At 40.3% G+C, this 22,668-nt stretch overlaps 1 protein-coding gene across 1 annotated transcript in view; it reads right to left on the reverse strand.

The window, feature by feature from the left end:
• The window catches only part of LOC128740327 (uncharacterized), a 199,888-nt gene that overhangs the window by 55,904 nt on the left and 121,316 nt on the right, over nt 1-22,668 (reverse strand). Inside the window, exons 7-10 of the mRNA XM_053835865.1 lie at nt 19,722-19,818; nt 19,262-19,389; nt 13,842-13,984; nt 4,516-4,638 (exon numbers count right to left, since the gene is read on the reverse strand). Of these exons, the coding sequence (XP_053691840.1) occupies nt 4,516-4,638; nt 13,842-13,984; nt 19,262-19,389; nt 19,722-19,818 (491 nt within the window). The remainder of the gene's footprint in view (nt 1-4,515; nt 4,639-13,841; nt 13,985-19,261; nt 19,390-19,721; nt 19,819-22,668) is intronic.

Below are 22,668 nucleotides of genomic sequence, written 5' to 3' on the forward strand. Positions count from 1 at the left end.
GCAGTAATAAAACCGATTATATGTTGCTGCTTCATGGCAACCGCCATAATCTAATGAAGCTTTTCGCTTTGTTCGACTAAGCTATAAAGTATAAAGTTTGCTGCGTAAAAAGATAATTCACCCAGACAGAGAAACGGTTGGTACGAGACGTCCCCGTTTCTTCTTCCCATGTTGATTTTGAAATGCATCTATGTATGAATAACTTGTTCAAACAAGATCCATTTCGTATAATCGTCTTTGCGGCAATACTTCACAGTTGGCCTGGCCGATTAAACATTTGCAATATATCTCTGATATTTTGCAAATGTTAATACAGTCAAGAAAATAATTTGAAATATTTCTATGACCAGAAATAATATTTTACTGGTTTCGACTGTGAAATAATTAAAAAAATTTCCAGGAATCCTTTATTGTGGCTGTGATGGTATTAATAAGAATAAGAATAAGTAAAACGATAATTCACCCAGACTGCTTTATAGACATGACAATATATAGCCGTGAGCAGAAAAGGTTAATTTTTACCGTCAGATCATTCTGTTAGATTTGATTGACAGCGACCATAATTACATATACGAAAGAATATATAATAAATTTTCACCTGTTTTCGTAGTTGTGCACCATATGCCCATCAAATTTTATCATGCATATTGGAATAAGTGGCTATCAGTGGAATTGAAATTTTTTTTATTTTTGAAAACCAGTTGTTTAAACAATATAAATATATTCGATAAGTAAATCTTAGTTTCTAGCAAAATTATTGTAGTTGCATTCTGACATGAAAATCGAATGATAATAACGTCCTCTCTGCATCTCACAATTAGCTGTGATGAATTGTTGTTTGGCGACCAAAAATTGATAGAAACGGCCTCGTATAAGAAAATGACTTCGGTGTGTCGCTGTTTAGTCAGGGTGTTACCATATTGATAGCACCATAAAATGACACTTTATTGCGGTTTGACAAGCACCGCAGTAAGATCAACTCAAGATCAGACTCAAAATACTAGCTTTTAATCAGAATAAATATGCTTTATAAACTATTTTATAATGGTTTTATAGCTAGTTATAAGTAGATTTTGCTCAGAATTATCTTGTTATTCCGCAACACCATGACAAAACTAGAGTAAATGATTCATACCGCAATAAAAGCTTTGTAAAATTCAAATTGAACCAAGTGGAATCGTTACTTGAGAAAAGAAATAAAAATACAAAAAAAACAATTTCGGGCATACTTTTTTAAACGTTTTTCTCCAAAAAAATCGTTTTGTTTCGTCAACAGGAAGAGATAAAAAGATACTGTATTCAGAAAAATTACTCATATTAGTGTGTTCTACTAATTTTGTGAAGACACTATATTTTGTGGAATGCATTTAATAAAAAGAATATTTGAATCGCCTATTTATTGTTATTTTGTTGGCGAGGCATCACATTTGGAAGACCAGCCAATGTTTTTATTCATCCTGTGGTGAGTGGGTTTTATTAGACTCGATGATTTGGCCTTTTTTTCAAGAAAAAAAATTACCCTAACAAAGAAATCCCCTTTTAAAATGAAAGTCACCACCTATGCAAACATCAGAAATTTATAATAAGCTTTTGTGATTCTGGACTCTTCCCCTTTTATAAGATTGGGAAACATTTTTCTATCATGTGACAACATGGTATAGGAAAGTCCTTTCCAAGAAACTACGTTGACTACAGAGTCGACACTAATTTCGTTTGACTTGAATAATTCTTGATTTTCACTGTTGACTCTGTGCTTTATGAAGTCTTGGGAAAAAAATTTCTCTAATAAAGCGTTCCGATGCGTGCATCCTTATTCACTGGTGATCAGTGTTCCGAGAAACTTAGCAAAGGAACTTGGAACCGTTCCACTTCTCCTACCACCTTTTGCAGCAACAGCGTTGATGCTAACGTTCTGCGCTAGTTCATCTAATTGCTTTCAGTGATTTAATCTTGTTGAACCAGCAGCGTTTCACTATTTAGTATGCTTCCTTATTCTATATATTTCCCTTTGCATTGCACGGATGATGTTATGGGAAACAAAAAGAACATCCACCTCGCTCGGTGGTAAGTACAGGTTGCGAAAAGTAACGATGTAAGGGCTAATTAAAATTCATGGCGTGATTCCTTTTCGGTTGTGTCCTGCGGGGCTGCGAAAAGAAATCGGCGAATGCTATGGGGAGTGAGGGCGGGCGCGTGATGTAAATCTACCGTTCCATGTTGCTGTGGGTAGGTTAGGTAGGTATGTGTGCGGGAAACCTTTCCGATAGCGCGAGGCAAGCACTGACCGACCGGCTGACAGTTTAGTGTATGGTATTTCTGTATATATTGCGCTCATTTAAACTTTAATGACTTCGACGGTAATTAGGCTGAGTGCTGTGTGCTGTGCGAGAAGATTCAGGAGATACGAAACGTCTGCACGCCGGCAGGTGCTGGGAAATGCCAAATGACGGTGTACTGAGTAAGCCATAATGGAAGCCATTCGGGTGCAATGATTTTGAAATTAAATTCGTACTTGGAAGTGCAAAGGAAGCTTTGATGATTAGTTTTTTTTTTTTGATGATGCAGGTCATTTGGATCATTTAATGGCAGCGTGTTCCTGAATAGAATAATGCTTGAATTGGTAGAATAACGGTGCTGTGTAACGCCATCAGATAAAAAATCCTGTTCAGATTTCGGCACAGCTTATCTATTTGTCTATGGGAACTAAAAATGCAATCTTCTCAAATATTTGCTCAGATTTAAACGGTTTATCATGAACTCTAGTTTGAAATGGTTGTTAGCTAGAAGAGAAAGGAACATGCTTAGAGCTAAACGACTGGAGTTGGTCGATGCGGTAATCTAAAATGCATTGGGTAACCTTCTTTTACGTTTGCGTTTGCTTGGTTGCTTTCAAACCACCGAACGGTGAAGGCTTCGTTCGTGCAGAAGTGTAATTAAGGATCGTTACGGCCACCTGGGCTAATCGGTGTTAAATCGTGGCACATTACGGGTATTTGCACCGTCGGTCAAAGGATAAAACAGTAATCAATAGATGAAGGAAGCTGGACGCTGCGTAATGTATCAGTTCTTTTGTGAACCGTGAAACACGAAAATTGTTTGAAGCTAGCAAAACTTATTTGAGTTTCTTTTTTTTCAGCTTCTACGCGACAAGCAAGAACCAGGCAGTCATTTTTCATAATTATATTTTCAGTTTCTTTCCACCCGGGCAACTTGAACCGGGCGTAAATAGATGGAGTATTGCGACGGCGTTGGCATTCATTAATCTCAATTTCGTGTTTGCGGTGGCTAAGCTGAAGCTGTGGTAAAAGCGATATGAGCCTATTTTCGAGCAAAATGAGAATGTAAAATGAGCAGCATAATTCCAGAAGAAGGATTAAAAAACGAAGGATGGACGACTGGTTTTATTTCTTGATAAAGTTCGCTATGGCTGGGAGGTCGGATTGACTTCATGTACTTTATTTTTTTACTAAGTTGAAACAGATTTGCGAGTGTCAAGACGACTGAGAAATTGAAATATCTAGAACTGAAAAGAGTGGAAGTGATTTCACACTGAATTGAAGAGTTTTTTTATATATTAAATTTTTTTGAATAGCCAAATAATTATGCTTACAGCCAACTTAAAACTTTCTATAACCATTCATTCATAATATCTAATTATGAGTTAAAATTCACGCTAGGATAATAATGTGAAGAGTTGAAGAATCACTCGTATAGAGTTTTTGAATTTTTTACAATAATATTATTTTAAGTTTTCCCAGTTTTATAGAATAAAAACCACTGACAAAGTTAAATTATTTTCTAGAAACATGTCCTCGGTTGACAACGACACTTTCTTCTAAAACCACCTTGTTCAGAATAATATAAAATTAATATTTTATGCGATACTGTTGAAATCGGTCCGTTTTACGACAATCAAGTTTTGAGGTAGAACCAAATTAGCTAATAATAAATGCTACGGTGCGTAGGAATAGGAACTAACAAAGGTAAAAACACTGCTGAATAATAGATGCTGGAAGGAATGAAAAATGATTGGGGGCGAAGCTCGCTTTCCTGAAATTGGCAATACGGTCCGGGAAAACGCGACTCAAATCTGGCTACCTAGCTAAGAATCGATCCCGGTCGGAAAAGCTGTTTCTTTATAATTTTCCAGCTTGACTGGCGTGTTTAGCATTTAAATGCGATGGTCTCGCTTGCCAAACAGCGCACAAACTCAAATAAACTTGCTATCTCAGCGGCAAAAAGACTGGCAAAACTGCGAGGCTGTTTATTTGAGCAAAGTTTTTAAAATTGCATTCATGTAGCCATCGTATTTTGTCCCAGTTTGACTGAAATATCATTACGGAAGCGAAATAAAATGTGAAAGTGAAACAAGGGTAATCTGGAACTTTCCTTTTTGAAATTGGAATCACAGCGGCTTCCGCTTCGTATAGCGTGAAGAATAAGGAAAAACTTTTCTCGTCGGGTTTCACCGGGAGGTATGTACGAAGGAAGACAATCGAAACATGTACTACTTACCGTCCGGGGCACTTGATTGCAGTCGGGTCCGTTGCGTCCACCGGGACACTCGCAGGTAAAGTCGTCACCGTGATCTATGCATCGATGACCATCTGGGCATGGGTCATTGGCACAAAAGTCCACCTGCAAAGCCGCCACCGGAACAAGGCCATGGAGTGCGTATGCGGAAACAAAGAGAGAAATAGGGAAGAGAAAGAAAAAAATGGCGATGAAAAGAGTGCACGTGAAAAGCTGGCTGGTAAGCACGTCGGTCGGTGTGAAGCACGGAGGTGGCGTGTTGAACGTGATTTTCAGAACTAAAGGAGAATTGTAAGCGCGGTTTTTACACTCGTTTCGCATGCTAATGTGACATTTTCTTAGAACTAAATTATCGTTTTCTATGCAAAGTTCTTTTTTCAGGTACCTCAGGTGATTATAGGAAGTCACAATTGGGAGATTTTTTTTAGAGTTGTGTTAATGAATGATTATCCCAGAACAATTGTTAATGGAGAACATCTTTCAGACTTATTTGACCAATAATATTGAATCAGTTTGCTATGACAAATAAATAAAAAATATCTAAAACATATACGCTAAAAAGAGATACGGTTAGACTACACAATAAACGGAATATGAAATTTTAATATTGCATTTAGAAATTGATCTTATCAAAACATCAAGCGTCTCCATCGCGTAGTAACTAATGGAGACGCTTAGTTATTTGTCAGTTAGAAACTTTTTCGGACAGTTTTTTCAAAAAACTATGATAATTATAAACTGTCTAATGAAAAATACTGTTTCACAAATTCTATTACTAAGTTGGAGGTTGGATTCTTTCATTCTAAAAGTTTGATGTGGGAGGATAGAGTTTTGAAATGCCGATAGTATTGTTTCTATGAATAATCCTTATCTTGAATTATACTGGATCAGCACATTTTTACAAAGTGCGAGTGCACCGCAGTAAATGCAACTTGCTGCATACAAAAACATTTAAATTCTTCGATGCGGAAACCACTCTGCAAATAAAACCTAAGGCTGAGGTTGTGACATCATCATCGTCGTCGTCGTCGTCGTCATCGTCGTCATCCTCGTCGCTACCACGCTGCTGTCGTACAAATAGAGCCTTCATAGGAGGAGCACATTACCAGGATTGAATTTAATCGCGTAGAAAATAATAATCACTCGAGTTTTAATTGCACTCAGCCGGGATGAAAACCGACGCTTAGTTGAAAGAACAAAACCGGAATCTGAGATCCCATAATTTCGATCACTCTTCGGGGTAGGAATAAAATTGCATCCTCTATCCCGCTCGGGGTCGGGATAAAGGAAAAGGCGCTCTCTTGACTACGGCTGCTGCTTCTGCACGGTGCAGGTGAAAGGCAGTCAGGATCCATTTAAGGTGTAATCTGGTGTAATCGATGTTGTCGGCAACGTCGTCGTCATTCAGGAAAAATAATTCGCCGCACATAAACGAAGAGGTTGGCCTGTTAGGAAATGACGGAAGGTAGAAGTCAATATTTAATGACATCCAACTTCGGTTGTCGGTGTGAGTAAGGAATGTGAGAATACCAACAACGGTAGGATCGTAAAGCCATGCAGCTTGTACAATGATTAGAGTAATCAATTAGTGAAGGATATGAAGCATAAACCAAAGCTCAATTACGTTCTACGATTAAGTCAGCTACCGCAATGATTTGTGCAGTGCTTAGTGGTTTAAAACTGAAAATTGAGCATTCAATTACCTATAAATACTCTCTTTCTATCGTCACAAATACAGATGTTCTCAGTAATTCTTGAGCTATGATTGATTGATTGATTGATTGATAGGTTAACTTCAACAATCCAGTTCGAATAAGTTTATTTCAAAGTTACGCAATGACTTCGAATATTGTTATCATTTATAACATTCTTTTATGATAGATCAAAAATATTACATATTCATATTCGCTGCAAAACAAATACCATGAAACTACACAACAAATAATATATCAAATTCCAACATGGATATGAAATTGGATTTTGTTCAAACATAAGGCGTCTCCATTGCATGGTAACAAAAGGAGAAGCATGGTTAATTGTCAAATAAAATGTTTTTAGACAGCTTTACCTAAGAGTTTCGAAATACTGTCTAATAAAAATTATTGTTTCACAAATGCATGCATATTTTATTACAATGTTAGAGGTTGGAATCGTTCATTCTAAAAGTTTGATGGGGAAGTACATAGTTATAAAAAAAACTTTGAAAGAAAGAACTATCAAAGCAACCATTCTCTATGTCCAATTACAATCAATTGTCAATCAATCTTATATCCAGTCTACTCTTTTTCAGTCTACTCTCAGCCAGTATACTCACAACCAGTCTATTCTCAGTCAGTCTACTCCCAGCCAGTCTACTCTCATCCAGTCTATTCGCAGCTAGTCTACTACAATCCAGTCTACTCCCAGCCAGTCTACTCCTAGCCATTCTACTCTCAGCCAGTCTTCTCCCATCCAGTTTACTCTCAGTCAGTCTACTCTCAGCCTGTCTACTGCACGCCAATCTATTCTCAGCCAGTCTACTCCAATCCAGTCTAATCCCAGCCAGTCTACTCCTAGCCATTCTACTCTCAGCCAGTCTGCTCCCATCCAGTTTACTCTCAGTCAGTCTACTCCCAGTCAGTCTTCTCCCAGCCAGTCTACCCCCAGCCGGTCTACTCCCAGCCAGTCTACTTCCATCCAGTCTACTCCCAGCCAGTTTACTCCCAACCAGTCTACTTCCAGCCAGTCTACTCTCAGACAGTCTACTCTCAGCCAGTCTACTCCCATCCAGTCTACCCCCAGCTAGTCTACTCCCAGTCAGTATACTCCCAGCCAGTCTACTCTCAGCCAGTATACTCTCAGCCAGTCTGCTCCCATCCAATCTACTCTCAGTCAGTCTACTCCCATCCAGTCTACTCCTATCCAGTCTACCCCCAGCCAGTCTACTCTCGGCCATTCTACTCCCAGCCAGTCTACTTCCAGCCAGTCTACTCCCAGCTAGTCTACTCCCAGCCAGTCTACTTTCAGTCAGTCTACTCCCATCCAGTCTACTCTCAAACAGTCTACTCCCAGCCAGGCTACTTCCATCCAGTCTACTCCCAACCAGTCTTCTTCCAGCCAGTTTACTCTCAGACAGTCAACTCTCAGCCAGTCTACTCCCATCCAGTCTACTATCAATCAGTCTACTCACAGACATTCTACTCCGAGCCAGGCTACTTCCATCCAGTCTACTCCCTTCCAGTCTACTCCCATCCAGTCTACCCCCAGCCAGTCTACTCTCGGCCAGTCTACTCCCATCCAGTCTACTATCAATCAGTCTACTCACAGACATTCTGCTCCGAGCCAGGCTACTTCCATCCAGTCTACTCTCACCCAGTCTACTCTCAGCCAGTCTACTCTCAGCCAGTCTGCTCCCATCCAGTCTACTCCCAGTCAGTCTACTTACAGCCAGTCTACTCTCAGTCAGTCTACTCCCATCCAGTATACTCTCAGTCAGTCTACTCCCATCCAGTCTACTCCCAGTCAGTCTTCTCCCAGCCAGTCTACTCCCAACCAGTCTACTCTCAGCCAGTCTAGTCTCAGCCAGTCTACTCCCAGCCAGTCTACTCCCAGCCAGTCTACTCACAGCCAGTCTACTCTCAGCCATTCTACTCCCATCCAGTCTACTCCCATCCAGTCTACTCTCATCCAGTCTACTCTCAAACAGTCTACTCCCAGCCAGGCTACTTCCATCCAGTCTACTCCCAACCAGTCTACTTCCAGCCAGTATACTCCCAGCCAGTCTACTCTCAGCCAGTATACTCTCAGCCAGTCTACTCCCATCCAGTCTACTCCCATCCAGTCTACTCCCAGCCAGTCTACTCCCAGCCAGTCTACTCCCAGCCAGTCTACTCCCAGCCAGTCTACTCCCAGCCAGTCTACTCCCAGCCAGTCTACTCTCAGCCATTCTACTCCCATCCAGTCTACTCCCATCCAGTCTACTCTCATCCAGTCTACTTTCAGTCGGTCTACTCCCATCCAGTCTACTCTCAAACAGTCTACTCCCAGCCAGGCTACTTCCATCCAGTCTACTCCCAACCAGTCTACTTCCAGCCAGTTTACTCTCAGATAGTCTACTCTCAGCCAGTCTACTCCCTTCCAGTCTACCCCCAGCCAGTCTACTCCCAGTCAGTATACTCCCAGCCAGTCTACTCCCAACCAGTCTACTCTCAGCCAGTCTAGTCTCAGCCAGTCTACTCCCAGCCAGTCTACTCCCAGCCAGTCTACTCCCAGCCAGTCTACTCCCAGTCAGTCTACTCTCAGCCATTCTACTCCCATCCAGTCTACTCCCATCCAGTCTACTCTCATCCAGTCTACTTTCAGTCGGTCTACTCCCATCCAGTCTACTCTCAAACAGTCTACTCCCAGCCAGGCTACTTCCATCCAGTCTACTCCCAACCAGTCTACTTCCAGCCAGTTTACTCTCAGATAGTCTACTCTCAGCCAGTCTACTCCCTTCCAGTCTACCCCCAGCCAGTCTACTCCCAGTCAGTATACTCCCAGCCAGTCTACTCCCAACCAGTCTACTCTCAGCCAGTCTAGTCTCAGCCAGTCTACTCCCAGCCAGTCTACTCTCACCCAGTCTACTCTCAGCCAGTCTACTCTCAGCCAGTCTGCTCCCATCCAGTCTACTCCCAGTCAGTCTACTTACAGCCAGTCTACTCTCAGTCAGTCTACTCCCATCCAGTATACTCTCAGTCAGTCTACTCCCATCCAGTCTACTCCCAGTCAGTCTTCTCCCAGCCAGTCTACTCCCAACCAGTCTACTCTCAGCCAGTCTAGTCTCAGCCAGTCTACTCCCAGCCAGTCTACTCTCACCCAGTCTACTCTCAGCCAGTCTACTCTCAGCCAGTCTGCTCCCATCCAGTCTACTCCCAGTCAGTCTACTTACAGCCAGTCTACTCTCAGTCAGTCTACTCCCATCCAGTATACTCTCAGTCAGTCTACTCCCATCCAGTCTACTCCCAGTCAGTCTTCTCCCAGCCAGTCTACTCCCAACCAGTCTACTCTCAGCCAGTCTAGTCTCAGCCAGTCTACTCCCAGCCAGTCTACTCCCAGCCAGTCTACTCACAGCCAGTCTACTCTCAGCCATTCTACTCCCATCCAGTCTACTCCCATCCAGTCTACTCTCATCCAGTCTACTCTCAAACAGTCTACTCCCAGCCAGGCTACTTCCATCCAGTCTACTCCCAACCAGTCTACTTCCAGCCAGTATACTCCCAGCCAGTCTACTCTCAGCCAGTATACTCTCAGCCAGTCTACTCCCATCCAGTCTACTCCCATCCAGTCTACTCCCAGCCAGTCTACTCCCAGCCAGTCTACTCCCAGCCAGTCTACTCCCAGCCAGTCTACTCCCAGCCAGTCTACTCCCAGCCAGTCTACTCTCAGCCATTCTACTCCCATCCAGTCTACTCCCATCCAGTCTACTCTCATCCAGTCTACTTTCAGTCGGTCTACTCCCATCCAGTCTACTCTCAAACAGTCTACTCCCAGCCAGGCTACTTCCATCCAGTCTACTCCCAACCAGTCTACTTCCAGCCAGTTTACTCTCAGATAGTCTACTCTCAGCCAGTCTACTCCCTTCCAGTCTACCCCCAGCCAGTCTACTCCCAGTCAGTCTACCCCCAGCCAGTCTACTCTCAGCCAGTATACACTCAGCCAGTCTACGCTCAGCCAGTCTACTCCCATCCAGTCTACTCCCAGCCAGTCTACTCCCAGCCAGTCTACTCTCAGCCAGTATACTCCCAGCCAGTCTACTCTCAGCCAGTCTGCTACCATCCAGTCTACTCCCAGTCAGTACACTCCCAGCCAGTCTACTCTCAGCCATTCTACTCCCAGCCAGTCTACTTCCAGCCAGTCTGCTCCCAGCTAGTCTACTCCCAGCCAGTCTACTTTCAGTCAGTCTACTCTTAGCCAGTCTACTCTCAGCCATTCTACTCCCATCCAGTCTACTCCCATCCAGTCTACTCCCATCCAGTCTACTCCCATCCAGTCTACTTTCAGTCGGTCTACTCCCATCCAGTCTACTCTCAAACAGTCTACTCCCAGTCAGTTTACTCTCAGATAGTCTACTCTCAGCCAGTCTACTCCCATCCAGTCTACCCCCAGCCAGTCTACTCCCAGTCAGTATACTCCCAGCCAGTCTACTCTCAGCCAGTCTGCTACCATTCAGTCTACTCCCAGTCAGTATACTCCCAGCCAGTCTACTCTCAGCCATTCTACTCCCAGCCAGTCTACTTCCATCCAGTCTACTCTCAGTCAGTCTACTCTCAGCCAGTCTACTCCCATCTAGTCTACTCCCATCCAGTCTACTCTCAAACAGTCTACTCCCAGCCAGGCTACTTCCAGCCAGTTTACTCTCAGCCAGTCTACTCTCAGCTAGTCTGCTCCCATCCAGTCTATTCTCAGTCAGTCAACTCCCATCCAGTCTACTTCCCGCCAGTCTACTCCCATCCAGTCTACCCCCAGCCAGTCTACTCTCAGCCAGTCTACTCCCATCTAGTCTACTCCCATCCAGTCTACTCTCAGTCAGTCTACTCTCAGCCAGTCTACTCCCTTCCAGTCTGCTCCCATCCAGTTTACTCTCAGTCAGTCTACTCCCAGCCAGTCTACTCCCTTCCAGTCTACTCCCATCCAGTCTACTCTCAAGCAGTCTACTCCCAGCCAGGCTACTTCCAGCCAGTTTACTCCCAGCCAGTCTACTCCCAGCCAGTCTACTCTTAGCCAGTCTACACTCAGCCAGTCTACTCTCAGCCTGTCTACTTCCAGCCAGTCTACTCCCAGCCAGTCTACTCCCAGCCAGTCTACTCCATGCCAGTCTACTCCCAGCCAGTCTACTCCCAGCCAGTCTACTCCTAGCCAGTCTACTCTCAGCCAATCTACTCCCGTCCAGTCTACTCTCAGTCAGTCTACTCCCATCCAGTCTACTCTCAGCCAGTCTACTTCCAGCCAGTCTACTCCCAGCCAGTCTACTCCCAGCCAGTCTACTCCCAGCCAGTCTACTTCCAGCTAGTCTACTCCCAGCCAGTCTACTCCCAGCCAGTCTACTCTTAGCCAGTCTACACTCAGCCAGTCTACTCTCAGCCTGTCTACTTCCAGCCAGTCTACTCCCAGCCAGTCTACTCCCAGCCAGTCTACTCTCATCCAGTGAATTCCCATCTAGTCTGCTAGATACCCATCTAGATTAGACTAGACCTAACTTGAATGAGAGTAAACTGGACGGAAGTAAACTGAATGTAAGTAGACTGGAAGGAGACTGGCTGGGAGTAGACTGGAGTCAAGTCTAGTGTAGTCCAGTTGATGATGATGATGATGATGATGATGATGCTGATGATGATGATGATGATGATGATGATGATGTTGATGATGATGATGATGATGATGATGATGATGATGATGATGAAGATGATGATGATGATGATTGTTTTATACCGAAATTGTCTTGTATCGAAACATGATTTTTTCAAAAAAAATCGCCAATTTTGCTCTGTGTTGTGTGTTTACAATTTTTTCTAGTATTCACTACTCCCTAGTAAAAACTGATCGTAATGTTTTCGAGATCGACTGGGATGTATTATATTCGGGATTTTCGACTTACAGTCGGTTATCTATCGAAAACGGCTTTTTTATACTGCCTGACGTTTCGGTCTTTGGTTTTGACCTTTTTCGTGACATGAAAATAATACCTTTGAAAAAGGCCAAACCTAATGGCCGAAACGTCAGGAAGAATATATAAGCCGTTTTCGATAGATAACCGACTGTACAGCCGAAAATCCCAAATAGTATTTATAATTGTTTGAGTTACCGTCATCCGGGGATACTTGCAACACGGGGGTTACTTGCAACACTTTGGCGCATCGCACTTTTGACGACTCTAACGCATTTGTTTGTTAACATAAGGATTTGTACCCAATGCCATTTTAAAGAAGGGACGTTTACCTATTGTTTAGTTAAGTTTAATCCATTACATCATTGTTTTGCTTGTTTCTATACGATTGGAAAGTAATACCACTTTCAGAGTAGGAAAAATGGATGTGCAAAGTTGCGTCAGTTCATTGACATGGAATTATTTTTTATTGTTTGGTTCCTGTACACAATAAGTGCATCATATTAGCTAACAAATAGCAACTTTGAGCTTTGTTTATATTTTGAACTTGGAGAAGAAACGATGAATTCGTGTTGTTACTTCCAATATGGCGCGGCTAGCAGCACTTCTAAAAATGAAAACTATCGTAATAGACAGTATATACAAAGTAAGTTTGCATCTGTACGATGTTATTTCGTCTACCACCATCTCCAGAAAAATTAAAATTGTGAAAAATTTCACGTGCCTTGAAACGGCAATTTGGAGTTCGCCGACATGCTAGGTAGACGAAATTGGGAAACAAAAAACGCCTCGAGTATCTCTTGTTTTACTACAAATAGATTCAAAATATCTCAAAATAGTCATTCGCGGTTTGAAATCAGATATAAAATCATAAGAAACGCAAAATCAGAAAAGTGTTGCAAGTAACCCCGTTACTGGGTAACTTGCAACACCCCTATTCTCGGATCATTCTACAGATTCATTTAGTTTATATTTTTTCTCATAATCATAAATCAAAAGTACTCACCACTATACAAGTTTTGGCTATTTACACTTGGACCTAAACGGTATACTTCGAAAGTTATACTAAGTCTAAGTTCAAAAGTGTTGCAAGTATCCCCGGATGACGGTATTAGTTTTTTTCCATTTTTAGGATTGTCTTGATATAATGAATGTCTTCATGGCGCCGCTTTTGGCATGGAAAATTAGCTCTGGTGTCGTTACCTACAATGTTAAAGGAATTTGTCTTATATCGAGGTATCCCTGTACCGTTTCCTCCATCTAGAGATAGGTTTCCGTTATAAAATTATTATTAGGCCAGTCTACGTCTGTTATAGCGAAGACCTTCGCATCGTTGTTGCCCCGATAGGTTTGGTTTACTGGTAAACATGATATTACATCCAATGTTTAAGTAACAAAATTTCATATGGGATTCATTATTTGTGATGAAGTAGCTATAACAATTATATCAAGGAGATCTGAGAATCTGAGATGATATGACCGTAACCGTAAAACCCGCAGCAAATACCAACCGAGATAAACGTACTCACATTAAACTAAATTACAATCGAAATCTGCCTGAGTGACTACACAATCGATAAATAATTACGAAAATGACAACCAATGCCAAAAACGCCACCGCCCTGCAAATGCTTATCGCCGCCGCAACGCACGGGGCCTATCAGGTTTAGCCTAGCCTACCTACCTTAATGTGACAGCGCTTTCCCGTGTAACCTCGAGTGCATTTGCATGAAAATCCACCAATGTTATCGATGCACTGACCACCGTTGATGCATGGATTTGATTCGCACTCGTTGTACTCAAAGTTGCACAGCTCGCCGGAGAAGCCTGCAATTAGGGAAAATAATGAGATTGCTCACCGATAGTCATCGTTATAGGCTGCCGCATGTTATCTATGTTATGGGGCTCAATTTGATGTGACACAAATGAGAATAAATTGCATTACTAGTTTATTTGCAGCTCGTGGAATTATTATTTGTCATTTATTTGGTTTTATTAATGTTTGAAATAAAATACATATATGCATAGGATAGTTTTATGCTGAACATAAAATATTAAAATTCATATTAAGAAACTATGAAACATTCAAAACGATTCTTTCTCTGATTTTGCAATGTGTCGAAATTGCGCTTTATTCAAAGTTATTTGGAGTAAAGCGGCCGGAATGAGCTAACGCGTTTATATAGCTTTTCTGAACGAGTAGATACAGTACCCAGCGGCATAGTAATCCTGTTGCACGGTGAAACGGATAGCTCAGAATCTCCATTGCGGGATAAATGTCCCAATTGTTGCGTATGTCCTATTAACCATAACAATTTGTTTATCTCCCTCCAAGAAATTTTCTGTAGCATTTGGAAACGTTTGATCAACGGAGCGAATTACGTTGTGCCTAGCGAGTTAAACAATTTCTTAAAAATGTCAGGGTCGTATAAGCCCAAAACAGCTACCCTTGACCTACTATCGAAAATTTCCATAACGAGTAATCATGCGTATATTTCCATCCTCACAGATCGGTAAATGCAGCCTCACAGAAACCGGATAGGATAGATGAAGTTTATTAATGCACGAAATGTTTGATGAATTTATATGGTCCAGTTGTGCCGTCTATCAGGTTAAAATATTTTGCTGTACGCTAACGAAATATGCCACATTTGTGTGCTGGTGGAAAATTTCATTGGAAATGAAATTAGCTTCGATATGGACGTCGGCAACGGGTTCGGGTATGGTTGCAAGTTGGGGTTTTCATCTTGTTTGTGCAACAGCGTAGGTATTCATTTGCGGGAAATGTTAATTGAATTTGTGTACTGCTAACAAAGTTAGCATTTGTACTCAAAAAACTTCATAATTGTGAAATATATAACCATTCAACTGATAATCTATTGTGTCATATAGTAATTAGTAGTAATTAGTAATTATTTGCCAAGCACATATTCAAGTTTACCAAGCAGTTTATCAATTTTCAGTTTCTGAAAGGCTGCGCAGGATAAAACCATCAACCAACAATCGATTTCTTGCATTTTTTACATAGGAATCGGTATTTTGAAGGTTTCCAAACCAACGCACAGTGAGGATTTGGTAGAAAAAAAGTCCTTTATCTCAATATCTCAAAAATATCGCCGCTGAGCTACAATCAATCTTCATCCCGTACTTCTAGTTTCATTGTTCCGTTTTTCTTCGTTTTTTCTTCCAATTTTCCTTATTTTTAATCCTGTTTTTCCTGATGTTTTTCACTTTTTTTTGTTATTTTCTTTCCCGTTTTTTGTGTTTCCAATACTTATTTTCTTTTTTTTCAGTTTTTGTCGTTTTATAATTCTTTTTATCACCTTTTCTTCTTGTTTATTCAGATTTTCCACTTTTTTCAGACTTTTTTTCCGAACGTTTATTTTGTTTTTGGCCTGCTTTTTCCCCTCCAGTTAGCCTTCATTTATCTCCCGTTTCTCCTGTTTTTCTTTCTTGTTTTACCTTCTTATTTAGTTTTTGGAAACATTCCTGTTTTTTCTCTTCTTTTGCTCTCTCTCTCTTTCTCTCTCGATTTCACTTGTGTTCACTTGTTTTCACTAGGTTTCACTTTTTTGTCTCATTTTCCCTTGTATTTCTTCTGGTTTCTCACCTTTTTTCTCGCTTTTCTCCTTTTTTCGCTCTCGTGTTTCCTTTTTTCTATCCATTGTTTCCTTTTTCTCTACTTTTTCTATCCCGATTTCTCTCTCATTTTTCTTTTTGATTTTTTATCAATTTCGCGTTTCGCTTTTTTTCGTTTTCAATTTTTTTTAAATTAAAAAAGAAGAAAACTTATCCAATTTAATTCTACTATGTATACTTTATTCACGACTGATACGTATTTCGCCTACGACTTGCAGGCTTCCTCAGTGTCTGTTTACTTTTTCTTTTTCTTTTTCGTCTGTTCCGTTATTTCTCTTATAATGTTCTCCTTGTCTATGTTTCTGTTTTTCTTTTCGGTTTTCTTCTGTCTCCCGTTTTCATTTTCTCTCTCCATTTTCGATTTCTTCTGTTTTCATTTCTCCTGCTCCCATATTTTCTTTTTTTCTTTTACTCGTTTTGTAACATAGTTTTTCTCTTTTGTCCAGTTCTGCCCTCGCGTTTGTCTTGCTTTCTTAATTATTTTCAGTTCTCATTTTGCTATTTTTCTTCCGTTCTTCTATTTTTGTGTCTTTTGCCCTCTGTTTTATCCTCTTTTTTCCTGTTTCTTGCTCCCATTTCCTTTTTTTGGTTTTATCCACTTTTTCTCTTTTTATGTCTAGTTTTCCCTTCCATTCTGTCACGTTTGTTCTTTTCTTGTAGTTTCAGTGTTTTTTCTTTTTTTCTCTTGCGCGTTTTTCTTTTTTTCTTTCCGATTTGTCTAGTTTTTAACACATTTTTCTTCCTGCTCTTTGCTTTGTCTCATTTTCTCTTCTTTGCTGCTTTTTCTAGAGAGCAGCAGAAGACGGAATACCTTTAGACCCTTCGGTAATTTATCTGTGAATGTGTTAAGAAAATTCCCTTGCATTTACATAAGAATTTAATACAGAACCATTTGGTTCCTGAGACATGAATTTTTGAATTGGGTAAATATTCAGAAAAAAATTTCGGGTATAACTCAGGAACAATAACAGAAAATTTCATCATTAAAAGATAAGAAATTGATTACCGAGAAAAAATATATTTCATAGAATTTGTACGTGACAGAACATAATTTTCTGACTTTTTTTACGAGTCCATCTCTTAACAGAAAATCGGATTTGAAATTAGGATTAAAAGAAGATGAAAGTTAACTAAAATACGACTAAAGTAACATGAAAATAGCAACAAAAAGAACAAAAAACACGACAAAAAATATGAAGCGCCAAAAAGCCGACGAAACGTGCAGAGAAAACACCGAAAAGATGGCGAATAAACTACAGAAAGACGGCAGTAACGGTAACGGAAAGACCAAATTACTGTTAATTGCCAATTATTGACAACAAAAAGACGGCGAAACGGCGTCGAAATGACAACAATAAAATGACGATTATACAGAATACGATACAGAATACAAAATAACGATGAACATATAGCATATAGATGATAAAAAGACGATTAAAAAGTGGTGAAAAGACAGCAAAGTGATGACATGTTAGCGAAAACATGATAAATAAAAATATAAGACAATAAAAACACAGCAAAAAACGCTGCAAAGATCAAAGAAGTGATAAAAATGCTTAAAAAAATCTTTCTATAGAAAAGTGAGGGAGTGCCTGGTGCGAAGAATGATTAACTGAATGAATTGGAAAATTACGAAATGTAGGCTAAAATATATTGGGTCGTTCAATGGCGGGTGGGCAGCTCCAACCCACACTATTTTGGTTGGTACCCACAGGCTTTATGCCATTAAACTACTGCCGCACCCTTATATTAGATAGCCTTATATCCAATTTTGTACCTACAATTTTTTATCATTCCATATACGCCACATCCGCTCCCCCGCCGATGGTAATTATTTTTGCATGATTGCCGTTTGCTTCTAACACTGAGCAGTTAGACGATTTTCAACTGTAGCGTGGTAGAAACACGCAGTCAGTTGCCAACGATCGAAGCGGCGAGTTCAGTATATTACGTTGGACCGCGACAGAGTCAGGGACAAGTAAAACAGAAAAAATAATAAGAAAAGGCAATGGAAAACGATGAAACGAGTAAATAGGCGAAGAAAAGGCGACTATAAAGAGATGGCAAAAGAGTGACAAGAATTACTAGAACGGGCTACAAATGATAACAAAAAGACGCCATGCAGAGCAACCAATAAAGCCGCAAAAGATGATAAAAAATAAGGCCATCACAATTATTTTATAAAGTTTTTGTCCTTCCGGTGTTGGGCCACTGAAGGGGGGAGGGGCGAAAAAAATACAAAGGGACTTTTTAAATCGAGCAAAAAAAATATTGATTTTAGATTTTAGGCATTTTTATTTAAAGTTTAAATGTGAAAACCAAATCTATTCATGCCTTTGATATATACGTTATTATTTTCCATGCAAAAATCTACGAAAAAAGACAAAAACGAAAGAAAAATTTTTCGGCCGATTTTCGGAAATTCCGTTGTTTGAATTTTCATTTTTGTTTCGTGCTAGAAGCATTCACTCAAGTCGTACACTCATTTTTCGAGTTTTTCAGGCTGTAGAACCCACAGACAATTGATTTTATGAAAAAAAATTAACTCATATCCTACAAATTATTTTTTTGCCCCCCAATTTTTCAAGCCAATTTCCAAGGGGGGGTGGGTGACAAAACTTTTAAAATTATTTGCAATGGCCTAATTGCAAATCATCAAAATCCAAAGAGGCCAAAGGGCCAGATTCTGAAGAAATAAAAAACGACTAACAAAAAAAACAGCAAAAGACGACAAGAAGACGACCGCAAAAGGCGACAGACGACAAACGATGAAAAATGAAAGATGAAAGACGGAAAAACCAAAAACGAAAGGCGAATGACGAAAGATCAAAAACAAAAGCCGAGAACTGATTTCATTCAAAAAAGTATTACCGTGAGCGCACCAAATGCTGCGCACCGCATCTTTTAATTACAAATAGAAAAAATCCCAAATTAAGAACTGTATAAGATGGCCTATAAAAGATAGCTGGCCTGGGCACAGCAGTGATGGCTATTAAATAAAAAAGTTCAACCCTCTCACCACCTTTCCCGGGGTTTGAAGTTAATTTCTAAGCGGGGAGGGGGTATGACAAAGACTTAAAAATAGTTGGTGCTGGCCTTATTTATTATGGCGATATATGTTTAGCCAAGACTGAAAGCTTCTTCGATCATAACGAAGTTTATGTGAGCTATCGGATCAATTTATTCTCATTTATGACCTATTGAATTTGCTATATTACCCCAATAAATATATTCCAAATCTAACTAGGATTACTTCCAACTCAATTCATTTCATCGATACTGTTATCAAACGAACTGCAAATGCTACATAATTTCCTAGCGAACTGCTAAGAAACAGCTTGCAAACAAACCCCCTATCGAATGGTCCATTTGTCGAATGCAATTGCACTGTAACTCAGCAGTTCGCAGGCGAAATTGCAATCCATCATCGCATATATCCGAGCAAAATTCCGCTTGAACTCTTACCTGGCTGACAGAAGCAACGAAAGCCGTCCTCCTGATCCACGCAGATACCGTGAACGCATGGCGACGACTCGCATTCATTCAAATTGTGCTGACAGAGCGGTCCGGTGTAGCCCGAAGTACAATCACATCTGCAAATACACATATATTGACGATTAGATGAACACGCTACCGCCGTTAGGAAACGGAAATGAAAACGGGAAGGGAATTGACAAACCAGCTAAGAATGATCCAATCCATATATCAATCGGGAGAGGTAGGTACTATGTCTGATATTAAATTAGGATTAGCTAAACTTTACTAGATATAGGAGCGAGATGCTTCCTTGAAAATGCGGTTACGTTTCAGGCGTGGAATTTTTTTTCTTGGCTGGTAACTCAGCCAACGGACACCGACCGAAATCGTTGGAAGCTTTGAAAGAACGATGACAAGTTTAGCTCTTCAGTATACTCGCTAAGCTTACCTAAAATGAGTGGAATTCCCGACGCAGGTGCCTCCGTTCAGACATTGCGATGGATTGCACGGATCCGACTCAAACTGGCAGTTTTTACCGGTATATCCTGTGAAAGCCATGGCAGAGAAGAGATGGAAAGAATGGAATCTGTCAGTTACGGGTGAATGAACGGTATGAAAATTTTGGCGGAAGTCGCTGCAAATCTTCTCTGCAATTTAGGGTATGGTTATCAGTGGTGGATCTTTGCTTCATGGTGGTCCCTATACTGAATTTCTTTCGATGTATCTAGGAGAATGGGATTTAGAAACAATTTTTTTATTTTTATTTTTAAAATGGTTTTAACCAATTGGTCATTCACCACGCTACATAACTTATGTAATTTAAGATACTCGTATATTTAAGGAAGGAAAAATAAAAATTAAATGATAAAATATTGCTTCAGTTATTGCAGAATAAGCTTGCCTTGTTTACCATAGGATTATACACCCGAAAATGCCACAACATGGCATGAAAGCGCGAACAATTATGCTTCACGTACCTTGGAAGCGAAAACAATTTACAATTTCGGAAATGAATTTCGCGTGATATATTACAAACGTAATGGGTTTGGAACCTATATCGAATCCAGTATGCGAAAAGAAGTATCAATTGAAAATAATTACGCGTAATTTTAGTGACGTGAAAAAAACGAAACGTGACTGTAGCTGGATGATTTAAATATTTCCTCATTATAATTTTTCTGACGCTCGTTTCTGTCCTCACATTACATGTCATCATGCAAAGCAAGGGAAAAAAGAAACAGTGAAGTGTGCGTTCATCACGTGACAACTTTTTGAAAAGCTTACTACCTAGCAGAAGATATATTGTGTTCCGTTTAATATTGCAAAAAAAATCTCCCAGAAGTTTCTACCTGGCAAGACATAATGTCATCGCAAGTGGCATTCATATGAAGCTATTCTAGTAATGAAGGAAAAAGATAATCTTTCCAATTGAGAGGTGGCGTCTTCTATGCCAGCTGGTGCCTTTAGTTTACAACCTGAGACGAGAGAGTCGTCTGTGCGAATAGAACAGCGAATCGTGCCTTTATTGTGCTACGTAAAGCTAGAGCAATTTTCCGCCTCGCTGCGATACTACTGCCGCGTCAGTTTCATTGTGCGATATATATGTACCTGCCTACAAGAAGGAAACACTAGGCCGCATAAACTTATATGCGCCATTTAGGTTTCTTCCTGTTAAGCTTCTTTAGACTGTATCCTTTCAGCAGCGGTAGCATTGCCAAGTTAAGCTAGTGCTTCTTCACTTCAATATACTGGCCGAAAAGGGGTCTCTTTTGTATACGGTTTCAATACAGACGCGACAAGAAAACAACAGCCAATACAGTAGCTTTTTTCTAATGTTTGATTGAAACAACGATGGCAATTGGAAGCAATTCATTTGGTTTACCCTTTGACTTTTGCAGCAATGAATCTAATTTCTAGAACATTATGCCAAGTTCTAGAAATGGTTTACATTAATTTGGAAGAAATATTTTAATGAAAAACTATACAGATCACAGTAAAATTGTTCATTTGCTTGCATTATTTAGGTGCATTGGAGCCGTTTCTTCACAAGGTTAAGTCTTTCTGGCCAGAATATGGAAGCAATATTGGACCGCAACTTTTCTCGTTGTTGTTTAACGATATGTGTTTAGTACTTCTAAAATGCAATAATGTAATAATCTCAAATTATTCAAGGTTGAACGTATAACAGCAGATTGTGAAAACCTACGAAAGGTCAAAAAAACAGCAATCCCCCCAATACAAACGCTAATGAGGACCGCCTTAATATAAACTGCCTTGATGGAGTCTGCGTAGCATATGGGAAGTGATTTAACTGGTTCCAACTTGGAATAACTCATGATCCTGACCGCAGAGAACATTGGTATCTTCGACAAAGTTGTTCAATAGATCAAGGATTTTTTGTTAGATAATAGTATTTCAGAATTGTTTCACTACGTGGCGCAAGCGTAGTGTTGTATTCTTGTGTAGGCTGTATCTTGCGTCTTTTTGCTCTTAAATAATTTAACCTGTAAATAGGTTGAAGTTAGCTAAAACTAAAACATTCCAAGTAACAATTCTAAAGCCACTTGGTCAACAGGTTGGCTGTACCACGTCTCTTATAAACTTGTGGCGTAGCAATCAAAGTTGATCTTATCGAGGTTGCTTGTCAAACCGCAATAAATCTGTTTTATAACGGGTGGCAACTAAAATTTTGGAATTTCGCTCAACAACAAACGAGCTCAGAGAGAAATGGGAGTATGTATGTGTTAGCTCCCTCCTCCTCTTTTTGTTAATATGTTTTGTTTTGTTTATGCTTGCCCAGTTTGGCTAAAAATAGCGTCGAAACAAGAAGCCTTTCGGTAGCGCGTTGTACACTTCTACGAACTGCAACAGAAATCTCGGCAAAAAGTATACGGCAAAACAATTAAAAAAGCGAATATGTTGCGGCTTCGACTGTTTACCATATCCTAAGATGCTCGACAACTATTCGCAAGCAAGGTAGTGGAAGACCAGCCAAAATTATGGACCCAGAAGGACATCGTTCTCTTTCTCGTTTCTTCAACAACAAGCCCTCTGGTGTGGATATCAATTAAGATGCACCAGGCGAATGTTTGAAGAAAATTTCGATCCTGTTTCTACAAAAAAATCATGCAGATGGACAATACGTGTTTTACCCAAAAAGGACGACCCGAAAAATTTATCTCAGTGCGCCCAATCGAAGATTTCTTCGGGATTTTGAGTTCCTTGGTGTACAAAAATAACTGGAGAGCCACGAATTACAAACAGTTGATCGGTAGAACCAAGAGATGCATTCGCAAAGTTGACATGACGGCCGTACAACGCTCCAGTTTCGACGTCAAACGAAAGCTTTGCCGAAAAGCCGATTACAGACCGTTTTCAAATGTACACTAATTTTT

Source organism: Sabethes cyaneus, chromosome 3 (genome assembly GCF_943734655.1).
Source record: "Sabethes cyaneus chromosome 3, idSabCyanKW18_F2, whole genome shotgun sequence".
In the NCBI taxonomy this organism is placed as follows: Eukaryota; Metazoa; Arthropoda; class Insecta; order Diptera; family Culicidae; genus Sabethes; species Sabethes cyaneus.